Raw genomic sequence first — 13,932 nt, 5'->3', positions numbered from 1 at the left:
ACTGAATCTGTTTTTGTCTTTAGCATGTTTTTGTTGTGATTGGTAATGCCTCATTCTACAAATCACAATTTCATATTTAATTCACTGCGGTAAGTTACTTTGACGTGTGAACAATTAAAGAAAATTTCCTTTTCATGAGCATTTAATGCAGTCGTGGAGTAAATGCAAGTAATATGTTATACATTTTTCTGTCATTGAATTAAAACAGTTTCATCTAAGTGACTCTTTTAACCTCAAATTTATGTAAAAGTTTTTTGTTTTCTATAATTTATGACTTGGACGTGGAAATATGTGTTTCTCTTATAATTAAGTTACAAATTGAATTTAAAAAGTTTTATTTTTTTATTAATATATAGCATGTTTAAAATAGCTGTTGTTAGATATTTTTGAGCAAAGCTATTTGAAGTATTGTGTAGACAATGATTAGAATTAATATTTTGATGTGGAATAATTTTTTCTATTAGTTGTAGGAAAATGAAATATTAAGTGAAAAGTCAAGGCAAATATGGATATATTTAATGCTTTTTGTTTAGTTATATTTTTAACTGTTAACTCATTTGAATTAAAAGATAATTAGGTACTATTTGATATAAAGATCAAAGGTGAAAATGCTGTGCAAGACTTCTATGGAGTTCATCAGATCTTAAATATGCTTCTTTTTTTTTTTTTTAATATGTTTAAACAAAAAGTTTCAATAAAAATGTTTGTTTGTTTATTTATTTATGGTGTTTGTTTCCAATGTTTCTCAATCAGAATTTATTTTACCACCTTCCAGGGGACATTTTGAAATGTCTATGGCAACATTTTTGTTTGTTCTATTTTGGGAGATTATACTGGCCTCCAGTGAGTAGAGGCCAGGGTTTCTGCTAAATTCCCTCCAGTGCACAACAAAGATTACCCAAGCGCAGAATGTCAACAGTGTTGAGATTGAGAAACCATACTTTAGATATAATGTTAAAAGTTCAGTAAGTTAATTCTGCATTGTCTCTCACTTCACAATCATATAATTTAATCGCAGTGTATTCTCCAGGGTCTTTAGACAATTTATGGTTTAGCTTTCCCTTAATCTTTCCCCTTCGACTTTACGTTCCTACCTGTTGCTGAACTGCCGACTATTCACTACTGAGCAGAAAGTCTGTGCTTGCTTTTATTAGCTGTCATCATTTGGAGGGTACTGGTGCCAGTGTGAAGTCACAGTAGGGGAGAAAGGTTAAGTTCTCTTCGATGATTTCTAAAATCGCATGTAAGATTATTGATGGTTATTTTTCATAATTCTTTTTAGTATGTCTGAAATGGATCCTTTGTGTACTATTTACGTGTAATATTTTAACCATGATTGAATATTTCTAACAATAGCTGGCCCATTGCCTAGAACTCAATCATTTTCTGTGTGCAGAGATTTTTATTGGAAATAGATGATTTTTTGGGCAGCGGTAGCCAGTGTGATCTTACTTTGTTTTCTTACTTATTTGTGGAGTAGGTGACTGGTATAGTGGTCCAGCAGCTGAACTTGATACTGAACCTGACGAGGAATGGGTGAAAAACAGAAAAGACGAAAGTCGTGCTTTTCAGGAGTGGGATGAGGACGCTGATGTAGATGAGTCTGGTAAGCCACGTTGGGAGTTCACGTTAGTCCATGCGACTCTGGTGATTCGTACTCTGTCCAGCAGTTATGAGTTTACAGATTACTAGGTGTTGTTAAGGGTTACACATTTTCTAAAGAAACATTTACCTGTTTTCTAAAGAAACTCGTGTTTTTAAGTCTACTACTTTGTAAGATTTGAAAGAATAATAAGCAGATTTAAAGTTTATTCTGTTTGAAGTAATTGTTGAGTGTGTGCAGAGGTTTTTTTATATTTAAATACTTAAAAAAATTAAAGACTGTTCTCCTTTTTGAAGTAACGTACATCCATTATTGCACTTTGCAGTTTACGATGTGATTTTTAGGACCATTTCATTTGACCAGTTCAGCAGTGTTTATTGAGTCCTCTGTGGCCTAGAGGAAGGAGTGTGAAGCTGTTGAACCTGTTTCTTCATTTGTAAATAGTCCTACCACTTGCCTCACAAGGTTGTTGTGGAATTAGGAAGTAATATATATACGAAAATCCTCTGTAAATGGCGAAGGATTGTAAAAACTAGGGTAGCCATTCTTTAAGCACTGTGGGAGAACTCAAGCGTGACTAAGGTTATCCCTGCTGTTAAAGAACTCATATGGGAGAGAATTTGGAATACGTAATCCTTAATTCAAGGTATTTAGTAAAAAATGCCATAATAGAGGTGCAGAAAGATGCTATTTGGGAGTATGGGGGAGGAAGATAATAAATACTGTCTTAGGTACTGTTCTAGGAAATAATTGCTAAAACTTGATGAAATAGTAAAAAAAAAAAAAAAGGGACAAGACACTAATACTTTGTAAAACTGAAACTTTAGGGAATTTATTTTTTTATTTTATTTTTATTTTTATTTTTTTTTAAATTTTTTTTTTTTCAACGTTTTTAATTTATTTTTGGGACAGAGAGAGACAGAGCATGAACGGGGGAGGGGCAGAGAGAGAGGGAGACACAGAATCGGAAACAGGCTCCAGGCTCCGAGCCATCAGCCCAGAGCCTGACGCGGGGCTCGAACTCATGGACCGCGAGATCGTGACCTGGCTGAAGTCGGACGCTTAACCGACTGCGCCACCCAGGCGCCCCTAGGGAATTTTTATTCTAAATTGCTCACTTAAAAAATAGTAAGCTGGTCTGGCAAAAAAACTAAACATATAGAAAGTGAGGACTATAAGCATATAAAGATTATTTCAGTAGCAAGTTTACTTGTCTGAAGTGAAGTCGCCACATTTTACATAGTTTTGAATGTTTATGTGTTACAGTTTTGAACATTTAGAGGGTGCTACGTAAGGAAGAGATATTTGCCAGTTAGATTTGGTGATGTGCTTACCTTGTGACAAGAGAACCCTCTTGAGCATGAGGTTAATAGTGAACAAAATAGGAAAAAAAAATCCTTGGGCTTAAAATTTGAAGAGGAGAGATAAACAGTAAATGCAGGCAAAATATATATGCCATATTGGATAGCATGTAGTGCTGTGGAGAAAAAAAAAAGGAAAGGGTGCCAGAAAGAGAGGAAAGAAGTTACAATTTTAAATAGGGTGATTAGTTAAGGTCCTCTGAAAAATTTGAGTTTTAAAAGTCTTTACCAAATTTAGTCTATTTGTGTCCACACTTGTAGCCAAAGACCATGCTTATCCATAAGCATTCATACTGAAAGGGAAAAGTTAAGGCTGTAATGATTGAGCCTTAAGGTAATATATTTGTTCAGCTGTTTGGTGTATCTCATATTAAACTACCCACTGTGCTTTATGTTCGTGCTTTTTAAGTTTAGTTGTCTTTACTAGTCTTGCAGAAAGATACTGTTCTTCATAGGATGTTTAATTAATTAATATATTTTTTTGATTTCACAGTAAATAATACAGATTTAGATAGGATTATAGAATCAAAAGACTGACTTGGGAATAAAATTATACCAGAATAAATAGAGTGTGCTGAAAGTCATTTTTTTTTTTTTTTTTTAACTTTTCATTTATTTATTCTGAGAGCTGGGGAGGGGCAGAGAGAGGGAGGGAGCGAATCCCAAGCAGGCTACACACCGCCAGTTTGGAGCCAGTTGCGGGGCTTGAACTCACGAACTGTGAGAATCATGACCCAAGCTGAAATCTAGAGTTGGACACTTAACTGACTGAGCCACCCAGGCACCCCGCTAAAAGTAATTCTTATCTCTGTACTTTACATATATGTCTGGCTAAACAAGGAATTTAGGGTAAATATGTAAACATTAGTCACAAATTGAGAATTATTATGCTCTGGCTCCCAAAAATAAATAAATGTTAAAAAAAAAACTTAAAAATATGAGATTTGGGAGCACCGGCGGGGGGTGGGGGGTGCTCAGTTGAACGTCTGACTCTTAATTTTGGCTCAGGTCATGATCCCAGGGTCATGGGATTGAGCCTCGAGTGGGACTCCTTGCTCACTGGGCAAGGAGCCTGCTTAAGATTTTCTGTCTCCTTCTCCCCTGTTTGTGTGCTCGCAGTTTCTCTCTCTCTCAAAAAAGAAATGAGACTTTAACTTACTCTGTTGAACTGTTTTATGTTTCGAGACATTCAGGCCGGGTCTTTGGTAAACATAATAATAGGATCCTGAGAAAGGTGATACAGGTATTCATTCTTTTTAGTGTAGTTAGTGTGTGTTTTCCCCCTTACATCAAATTGGAATCTGCAGTGTTTTTGTTGTGCTGGTTGTTATAGACCGGCATTTCATTGTAAGTATCCAAGCTCTACAGAAGTGATTAAGCAAACATCGGAGCGTGCCTGGGTGGCTCAGTCAGTTGAGCACCGAACTCTTCATTTTGGCTCAGGTTGTGATCCCAGGGTTGTGGGATTGAACCCTGCGTTTGGCTCTGAGCTGTCAGCGCCTCCTCTCATTCCTTCTCCTCCTTTCTGTCAAAATAAATAAATAAACTGAAAAAAAAAAGTTATTAAGCAAAAACCAAATGCTGTGCTTAATTTTAACTTCTTAAAAAATTCTAAGGCACTTTACTTTTGCTTGATTCATTATGACCAGGCTCACTTAATTTTTGTGGTTTTAAATTTGTTTTTGAGAGGCGGGGGGGGAGAGAGAGAGAGAGAGAGAGAGAGAGAGAGAGCGCGCGTGCGTGCGTGCGCAAGCAAGCAGGGGAGGAGCAGAGAGAGAGGGAGAAAGAGAATCCCAAGCAGGCTCATTGCCTAGTGTGGGAGCCAGAGATAGGGCTGGATCTCACGACGGTGAGATCATGATCTGAGCCAAAATTAAGAGTCAGACACTTAACCGACTGAGCCACCCAGGCGTCCCATGCTCACTTGATTATTTTAAGTTTCTTCTAACCCTTTGTCCCTTCTATTTTACTAAAAGAACAAATGATACTTTTTATTATGGATCATTTTTCTTTTGATATCCTATAGTTTCTTGAAGAGCTTCTATTCTTTTAAATATTTAGGTTTTTTTTCCCCCAAAACTTTTTAAAGTGTCTGAAACTGGAGTTATTTTTTTCTTTCTCTCTGCTGTACCAACTTTGATATGGAAATCGCTTTCAACTTTGAAGCAAATGAGAAAAAGTCTTCCTTTCATTCTCATTGTAAACCTTTTCTTTTTCCTTTTGTCTCTTTTTAATGTCAGACTTGTTAAATGTTAAGTTCTGGCGAGTGAGACCTTGTCCATTTAATTTGCTTTGCATACATAAGGGAGTTTAAGAATGGCAAAAAGAATTTCATATGTAATAAGTTGGTAATTCCTTGAGCAGCCTAATTATCACTAGTGTATCAAATTCTTAGATTTTTAAATTCATTTTACAGAGGAGTCTGCCGAAGAATCGATTGCTATCAGCATTGCACAAATGGAAAAACGTTTACTTCATGGCTTAATTCACGATGTTCTACCATATGTTGGTACTTCAGTAAAAACTATAGTATTAGCATACAGCTCTGCAGTTTCCAGCAAGATGGTATGTATAAATTGGCACTAGTTTGGGTATTAAGAAAAAGTAGCAGTGATCTACATTTGGTTTACTTATTTCTGAATTTAATTAAGGGGAGAAAAAGAAAAAAAACCCACCCTTTTACCCAGGAGAGTGCTCTCCCATGGGTAGGCATACACTGCTGACTTTCATGTTATTTCGTGTCAGTTTTCATAGTATCTTTATGTGTAGATAACTGTGCACATTATAGGAAGGAAGCCAAGACTAGGAGAGGTTAAATAATTTATTCAGTTTCACAGATACTAAGTGAGAAAGCCCAGTTTTATATGATGCTTTATATGTAAGGCATGGTAAAATGGGCAAGTGAGATTAAATCACTGTTTTAAAAGTCTGCATCAGAATATCCTTGGGTATTCCTTAAAAATATAAATTTCCTGGGTCTAGTATTATGGTTACCAAAACAGATTGTTGAGAGTTTGAGCCCAGAATATATATTTGTAGTGCAGTATCCAAATAATTTTTACATGCGCAAAAGCTTGGGAACTACTGGCTTATATTATTTATTAAAAGTTACGTCTTTTTCAATCTAACTAAAAGTCTGCAGATTTTCACAGTGATTTCCCCCTCTCCCCCCCCCCCCCCCATTAGGTTAGGCAAATTTTAGAACTTTGTCCTAACTTGGAGCATTTGGATCTTACCCAGACTGACATTTCAGATTCTGCATTTGACAGGTGAGTTATTTTTAAATATTTCAGTATAAGGATTTCTACTTATGAATTAGTAGAATTGTTCTGTAGTTTCTTATTTTTATAATTGCAGTTTAATTGTGCTATTATTTGTTACTATCCAGATAGATCTCAGTCATGTATGGTTACAACTTGATAGCACCTTCCAGTTCTTTGCTTTTGTCCATGGGTTCCTGCTGATCCAAAACTTGAATCTGCATCTTCCTTTTGTCTTTATAATCCTGTACTGTGTCTAGACCTTTGAGCCTTGCTGTACAGTCATGTAGATTGGCACTATACGTTTTTAAGAAGTTTCTAGTTTCATTTGGGCTCCCAGTGCCATTTGGCAAAGCTCCCGCTTACATTCTTCATACTCTGAAACTATAACACTTTGGTCAAGCCATAGTCTTCACAGGTTTTATTTCCTTAGGTGCTATCACTTTCCTTCTGATTCTGCCTCACCCTTCTCTTTCCCACTGTAGCATTTGTATCAACACCTCTCTGCCTGTTTCAGAGGGAGAGGTGTACCCTTCTCTGGCTATGGCTAATTCTCTCTCAGATGCTAGAGCTTGTTTCGTCTGGATCTTCCTCCTGTAATTACTAGTTATTCTCTTTCTTTGATGTGTGTACCGCCTTGCCTCCACTGGTTACTTTTCAGAAAAATAAGTGAAGTCTCTCCCTTCCATACCTTTCTACCCTTTCCTTACCCTTCTATTATGTTAGCTGTACTCTTAGTCCCTAATTACTCTTCCTGTCTTTTCCTATCCTACCATGTAAAATGGTGCCTGACAGTAGATGTTCAGTAAATATGTGATTGATTATATTAGATTTTAAATCTTTCTTCTAGTTTTCATCTACTTTTGAAGATTTCAACAATATCCACTAATAGTCTTGTTACTTCTTAATTATAGTTGGTCTTGGCTTGGTTGCTGCCAAAGTCTTCGGCATCTTGACCTGTCTGGATGTGAAAAAATCACAGATGTGGCTCTAGAGAAGATTTCTAGAGCCCTTGGAATTCTGACATCTCATCAGAGTGGCCTTTTGAAAACTTCTACGAGCAAAATTACTTCGACTCCATGGAAGAATAAAGACATTACCATGCAGTCCACCAAGCAGTATGCTCGTTTGCACGATTTAACTAACAAAGGCATCGGAGAAGACATGGATAACGAACACCCCTGGACTAAGCCCGTTTCTTCTGAAAATTTCCCTTCTCCGTATGTGTGGATGTTAGATGCTGAAGATTTGGCTGATATTGAAGATGCTGTAGAATGGAGACACAGAAATGTTGAAAGTCTTTGTGTAATGGAAACAGCATCCAACTTTAGTTGTTCCTCCTCTGCCTGTTACAGTCACGATATTGTGGGACTAAGGACTAGTGTCTGTTGGCAGCAGCATGGCGCTTCCCCGGCCTTTGCATATTGCGGTCATTCGTTTTGTTGTACAGGGACAGCTCTGAGAACTATGTCAGCGCTCCCAGAGTCTTCTGCATCGTGTAAAAAAGCATCAAGGACTAGACTGCTCAGAGGAAAAGACTTAATTTACTCTGGGAGTGAAAAATCTGACCAAGAGACTGGACGTGTACTTCTGTTTCTCAGTCTGTCCGGATGTTATCAGATCACAGATCATGGTCTCAGGTAAGTGACCTGTTGCAGAATATTAGGAAGTGGACATGTTCACATTCTCAAATATGAGATAAAAGTTGGAATCTAGGGGCTCCTGGGTTGGAATCTAGGGGCTCAGTTGGTTAAGAGTCTGACTGCCGCTCAGATCAAGAACTCACTGCTTGGGAGTTCGAGCCCCGTGTCAGGCTCGGCTGGCAGCTCGGAGTCTGGAGCCTGCTAAGGATTTCTGCGTCTCCCTCTCACTCTGCCCCTGCCCTGCTGGTTCCGTCTCTCTCTCTCAAAAATAAATAATCATTAAAAAAAATTGGAATCTAAGTCATTACTTTCAGCTGATTTACTTAAGCAAAAGAGTTCACCGGAGTCTGTCCTACTTCAGAGCATTGAAGCAATATAACCTGAGCTCGAAGTTTCATTTCAGTCAATTTAAATTCTTTGTGACCTGTGGAAGACCACTGAGAGTTTAATCAGTGCTTAGCAAACGCCTACACATTTTCTAAGGTGCCTTAGTGGATGTAAAGGTGAATAAGATAGTTTTCCCTCAAGGACTTGTAGCAAAGAAGAAGATAATGTATACCATATTCTGTTGCTGTGTGTTACTTGTGTCTACTCTTTAAAAAAAGTTTTTTTTATGTTTATTTATTTATTTTGAGAGAGAGACAGAGTGACTAGGGGAGGGGCAGAGAGAGAGGGGAGAGAGAGAGAGAGAGAGAGAGAAACCCAGGTGGCCTCCGCACTGCCAGCACAGAACCCAGTGTGGGGTTGAACTCACAAAACCATGAGATAAAGACCTGAGCTAAAATCAAGAGTCAGATGCTTAATTGACTGAGCCACCCAGGCACCCCTATTTGTGTCCACTGTTTAAGGCATTTCAAACGAAGATTCTGTGGGGATCAAAGTAGAGACAGAGAGAGAGACCTCTCGTTCAATTGTAGTAAATGATCACAGGATTTAATGAAGAGGGTCACCTGGATGGCCCAGTAGAGCATCTGACTCTTGATTACAGTGTTGTGAGTTCAAGCCCCATGTTGGGTATGGAGCCTACTTAAAAAAAAATGTTTTTTAAATGAAGAGATGACATTGAGTTGAATCTTGAATAAAAATGAAGGATTTTGGTAGGTGGCAGTGGGAAAAGGTACCATTGCAAACAGTGGGGAGGACTTGAGCACACGGTAGTAGAACACTGTTGGAGCTGCTGTTAGGTTCTTTTGCTGTTATGGCTCTTCTCAGCCTTAATAATATGCAATAATTATTTTGTCTTTGATACGAACTTTTAGAAATTGATTATGTGTTTCTCTTTTACTCTATAATAGACTTGAATTTTACTCGGGCTCTTCAAAAAAATTTTTTTTTGATGTTTATTTATTTTTGACAGAGAGAGACAGAGCATGAGCAGGGGAGGGGCAGAGAGAGAGGGAGGCACAGAATCTGAAAGCAGGCTCCAGGCTCTGAGCTGTCAGCACAGAGCGCAATGCGGGGCTCGAAGTCACAGACCGCGAGAGCATGACCTGAGCTGAAGTCAGGTGCTGAACCGACTGAGCCACCCAGGCGCCCCTAGGGCTCTTTAATAATGGGGTGCTAGACAAACTAAACAATGAGTTCATCTAACATAAAGCCTAATACTCCCTCTTTTCTCCTAAGTATGATCTTTAGCAGATTAAGTTGGACTCAGTAGGGAATGTTTACAGGAGACTTGTATCCAGTTTGGTTGTAGTGAAGGATATGTATTGGGCAATAGTAGAATATAGAAGTAGGTTGAGGGTATATAAATGGAAGTAGAATATAGAAGTAGGTTGAGGGTATATAAATGGAAGGTAGGAAAGCAGAAAAATAGTATTTTTTGAGTTGCCTTCTATATTCTCTCTTTGTTCTTTAAGCAGTTAGGTCATTATAAAAAGGTATATACAGTGTGTATATATATATTATATATATTATACATATATATAATATATACATTTAAAGTTTATTTATTTTGAGAGAGATTGAGTGGGGGAGAGGCAGAGAAAGCCGGGGACAGAGCATCTGAAGCAGGCTCCATGCTGACAGCAGAGAGCCCGATGTGGGGCTTGAACTCATGAACTGCGAGGTCATGAGCTGAGCCAAAGTTGGACACTTAACCAACTGAACCACCCAGGCACTCTCAAAAAGGTATATTTATTTCAGATATACCCCACATGGTTTAATAACTTATAAAAACGTTTGTAGTTAAAACTTTTATAAATAAAATCCTATTTTAAATCTACAGAAAAGTTAGCTGAAAGGGATCTTCGTAAAGGTTTTTGGAAAGAAAATAATTCTCTGCTAATTTATTGGCATTGATACTAGAATTTGGCCTGCTAAAAATCTTTAAGGGGTGCAGCATTACACTTATTCTTCCATTATTTGGGATTTTCTTTTCTCTTTTTAACTTAAAATGAGTCATGGTATTGTATTGGGGATTTTGAAAAATGTGGAATGTCTGTAGAAGTAATTTAATGCCATTATATACCCTTTAAGTTTTACAAAAAGCAAAGCACTGTTGAGTAGTATTGGAATCGAGTAGCCAGAGTTTAGAGGTTTTGATCTTTGAGCATGATCTACTTGTACTGCCTTCTTAAGTTCTAGATAGACCATGTGTGAGAAGTTCCATATTTTACTTTCTCTTTTTTTTGTCAATAAAATCTTTAGCAGATTAAATTGATCTCTTTCTTCTTAGAGCAAAGAAGGGTGGAGGGGAGACATTCGTTAGCTCAGAGAGGTAGCTCTTCTCAGCACCTAGGTTCTATTACATGTTTTATAGGACCCACTTGGAGCTCTGTTAGGTTATTAAGTGTTCTTACACAAAGTGTTGGAGAAAATGCCAGTGAACCATGGTTCACTGACTTTTGGGACAGACAGACTTGGTGTAGGTTGATACTGGTTTTTTGATTTTTGTTTGTTTTTGATACTGTTTTTCCCCTGTATAACTGGCTTTGTCTAAAACACTTAAACTGAGGCTTATATAAGATGAATAGGTGACGCATGGTAGGTTTTCACTAAGTAGTAGCAGTTCTGCAGTAATTGTTACCTTTTTTTAATGTTTTATTTTTAATTTTTTTTTAATTTTTGAGAGAGGGTATGAGCAGGGGAGGTGCAGAGAGAGGGAGACAGAGGATTGGAAGTGGCTCCTTGCTGACAGCAGAGAGCCCAATGCAGGGGCTCAAACTCACGAACCCATGAGATCATGACTTGAGCCAAAGTCAGAAGCTCAACCAACTGAGCCATCAAGGCACCCCTGATTAGTTTTGATATGAGCCTTTGGAAACTGATTAGTGTTTTCTCTTTTACCCTGTGATACAGTAGAGCCTTGAACAGCATGGATTTGAACTGTGTGGGTCCACTTAGACACAGGGTTTTGTTTTGTTTTATAAATATAGTACAGTGCTGTAAATATATTTTCCCTTCCTTATGATTTTCTTTATAACATTTTATTTTTTCTAGCTTCCTTTATTGTAGGGATGCAGTATATAATACATATATAACATATAAAATATGTGTTAATTGTTTATGTTATGGGTAAGGCTTCTAGTCAAAAGTGAGCTATTAGTAAGTGTTTGGGAGTCAAAAGTTACACTCAGATTTTCTACTGTGTGAGGTGGGGATTGTTGGCATGCCTGACCTCCATGTTCTTTAAGGGTCAGTGTAGATTTGAATGTTACCAGACTTATTTATTGATTTATTTAGAGAGCATGTGTGCACCAGTGGGGGAGGGGCAGAAAGAGAGGGAGAGAGAATCCCAAGCACGCTGTCAGCACCGAGCCCTACGTGGGACTCAGTCTCACAAACTGAGATCATGATCTGAGCCGAAATCATGAGTTGGACACTTAACCGACTGAGCCACCCAGGGGCCCCTTACCAGATCTCTTTAATAATCAGATGGTCAGATATTTTATGATGAAGAATTTACCAAGCACAAAACCTAATACTTCCCTACCATTATAAAAGATACTTAATATGAGGTTATTACAAAAATCTTTCAAAAGTCCTGTACCAAGAGTGTTTCCCCTGAGGTAACTCCTGCCATTATGGTTGGGCTGCTGTGCATCATTCCATTAATTTTCTGTGTATTCAAACCCAAATGCATAGACTGCAGTTAAAGCAATAAAAAGCAAAAGACAACCATATTCTCATTTTGTTCCTTTTTAAACTTTTTACTATATATATATTTTTTTTAATTTTTTTTTTTTTTTTTTACCGTTTATTTATTTTTGAGAGAGAGACAGCATGAGCAGGGGAGGGGCAGAGAGAGAGGGAGACACAGAGACACAGAATCTAAGCAAGCTCCAGGCTCCCAGCTGTCAGCATAGAGCCTGACGTGGGTCTTGAACTCACAAATTGTGAGATCGTGACCTGAGCCAAAGTTGGACGCTTAACCAACTGAGCCACCCAGGTGCCCATATTGTATATATATATTTAAAATGTTTACTTACTTATTTTGAAAGAGAGCACGAGCAGAGGAAGAGCAGAGAGAGAGAGTGCGCGCAAGAGGGAGAATCCCAGACAGGTTCTGACTTTGTCAGCCTAGCCCAGGGCTTGTTGCCCAAGCCCGGGGCTTGAACCTGTGTACTGTGAGAGCATGACCTGAGCCAAAATCAAGAGTCAGGCACTTAACCGATTGAGTCATCCAGGCTTCTTTATTGTGTTTTTTAATATATGTATTCCTGATGTGGCTTTAGTTGTGTTTGAATGTAACTTGGTTTTAAAGTAAAAGGAATTTTTGGTTCAATTTAAAACCTAAAATTCATTTCCAATACCATTATCTTTTTCATTACTACTATGCCGTATTAAAACTTATTTGTGAGGGGCGCCTGGGTGGCTCAGTTGGTTGAGCGTCCGACTTCAGCTCAGGTCACGATCTCACGGTCTGTGGGTTCGAGCCCCGCGTCGGGCTCTGGGCTGATGGCTCAGAGCCTGGAGCCTGCTTCTGATTCTGTGTCTTCCTCTCTCTCTGCCCCTCCCCCGTTCATGCTCTCTCTCTGTCCCAAAAATAAATAAACATTAAAAAAAATTTTTTTTAAAACTTATTTGTGGCTCTGTTTAGTTACTTTTTCTCTTCCTTCCTTCCTCCCTTCCCTCCCTCTTCCTTCCTTCCTTTTTCTTTCTTTCTTTCTCTTTCTTTCTTTCTTTCTTTCTTTCTTTCTTTCTTTCTTTCTAATTTTTATTTAAGTAATGTTTACATCCAACATGAGGTTCAAATTCACAACCCTGAGAACAAGCCTGGTGCCCCTCAGTTGAGTTTTCAACGTGACCAGTTTTATTGTCCAAAGAATGAAATAAGACATATGACCATTTGTAATATTTCAGAACTGCGGTGATGTCTGAGGAAATGGCAGTTTTCCTGTGTTTCTTTAGTTTTGTTGGTATATTTTTAAATAAGCCAGAATTTATTAAAAATTCTGCATAGTTAAAAATCAGTTTCAAAGGGAGTCAAAATTTTTGATGAATCTAATTAAGATGTTTTTTCTATTTGCTTTCAGTGAAAAAGGGTTTAGAAACTTTCTGGTAAGGTTTAGAAAATGCTAGAAAAGGGCATATTTCATATAACAGAAGAATGATAGGGCTTTGTTTGAATACTGAAGAATTTCCACCCCTACTTCCCTCCAAGGCAGGAAGTGAATTCCTAAGTGAAATTTGAAGAAAAGCATGAAAGTGATTTTTAGTTGTTACTTCATAGTGTGAGTTTGGCACTTATTATTAAATTTTGATACTATTAACCTTAGAAATAACAAATAAAAACTTTACTGCTATTGGGAATGGAAATAAATTGCATTTCTGCCTTATGGTTTTACAGGTAGTGGTGAGGAGTTTACATATGAGATATCCTTGAAATAAACACTTTGAGTTTGAATTTAAGGAAGAATTAATTTTGATAACGGGGAACCACATAGGAATATCTCATCTAATATCATTTAGACTGGTAGCTAACTGAAAAAGTCTGCAATCTGAGTGCAGATGACTTCTTTAGTTTCCTGAAGGAATCTTTCTAAATCATTTAGATATTTATTGAGCACCTACTAGATAACTTGCACTATTCTAATTGCTACGGATCCAGAGTAAATAAGATA

At 37.7% G+C, this 13,932-nt stretch overlaps 1 protein-coding gene across 2 annotated transcripts in view; it reads left to right on the top strand.

Annotated features, from left to right (window-relative positions):
- FBXL5 (F-box and leucine rich repeat protein 5) overlaps positions 1-13,932 on the top strand; it is a 47,887-nt gene that overhangs the window by 20,214 nt on the left and 13,741 nt on the right. For both annotated transcript variants that reach the window (XM_081795494.1, XM_060655396.3), the window contains exons 6-9: positions 1,481-1,606; positions 5,381-5,529; positions 6,151-6,233; positions 7,139-7,864. In XM_081795494.1, coding sequence (XP_081651620.1) covers positions 1,481-1,606; positions 5,381-5,529; positions 6,151-6,233; positions 7,139-7,864 — 1,084 coding nt within the window. The remainder of the gene's footprint in view (positions 1-1,480; positions 1,607-5,380; positions 5,530-6,150; positions 6,234-7,138; positions 7,865-13,932) is intronic.

Source organism: Panthera onca, chromosome B1 (genome assembly GCF_046562875.1).
Source record: "Panthera onca isolate mPanOnc1 chromosome B1, mPanOnc1 haplotype 2, whole genome shotgun sequence".
NCBI lineage: Eukaryota > Metazoa > Chordata > Mammalia > Carnivora > Felidae > Panthera > Panthera onca.
The sequence above is the reverse complement of the archived record's forward strand: the minus strand, read 5'-3'. Positions and strand labels throughout refer to the sequence as shown.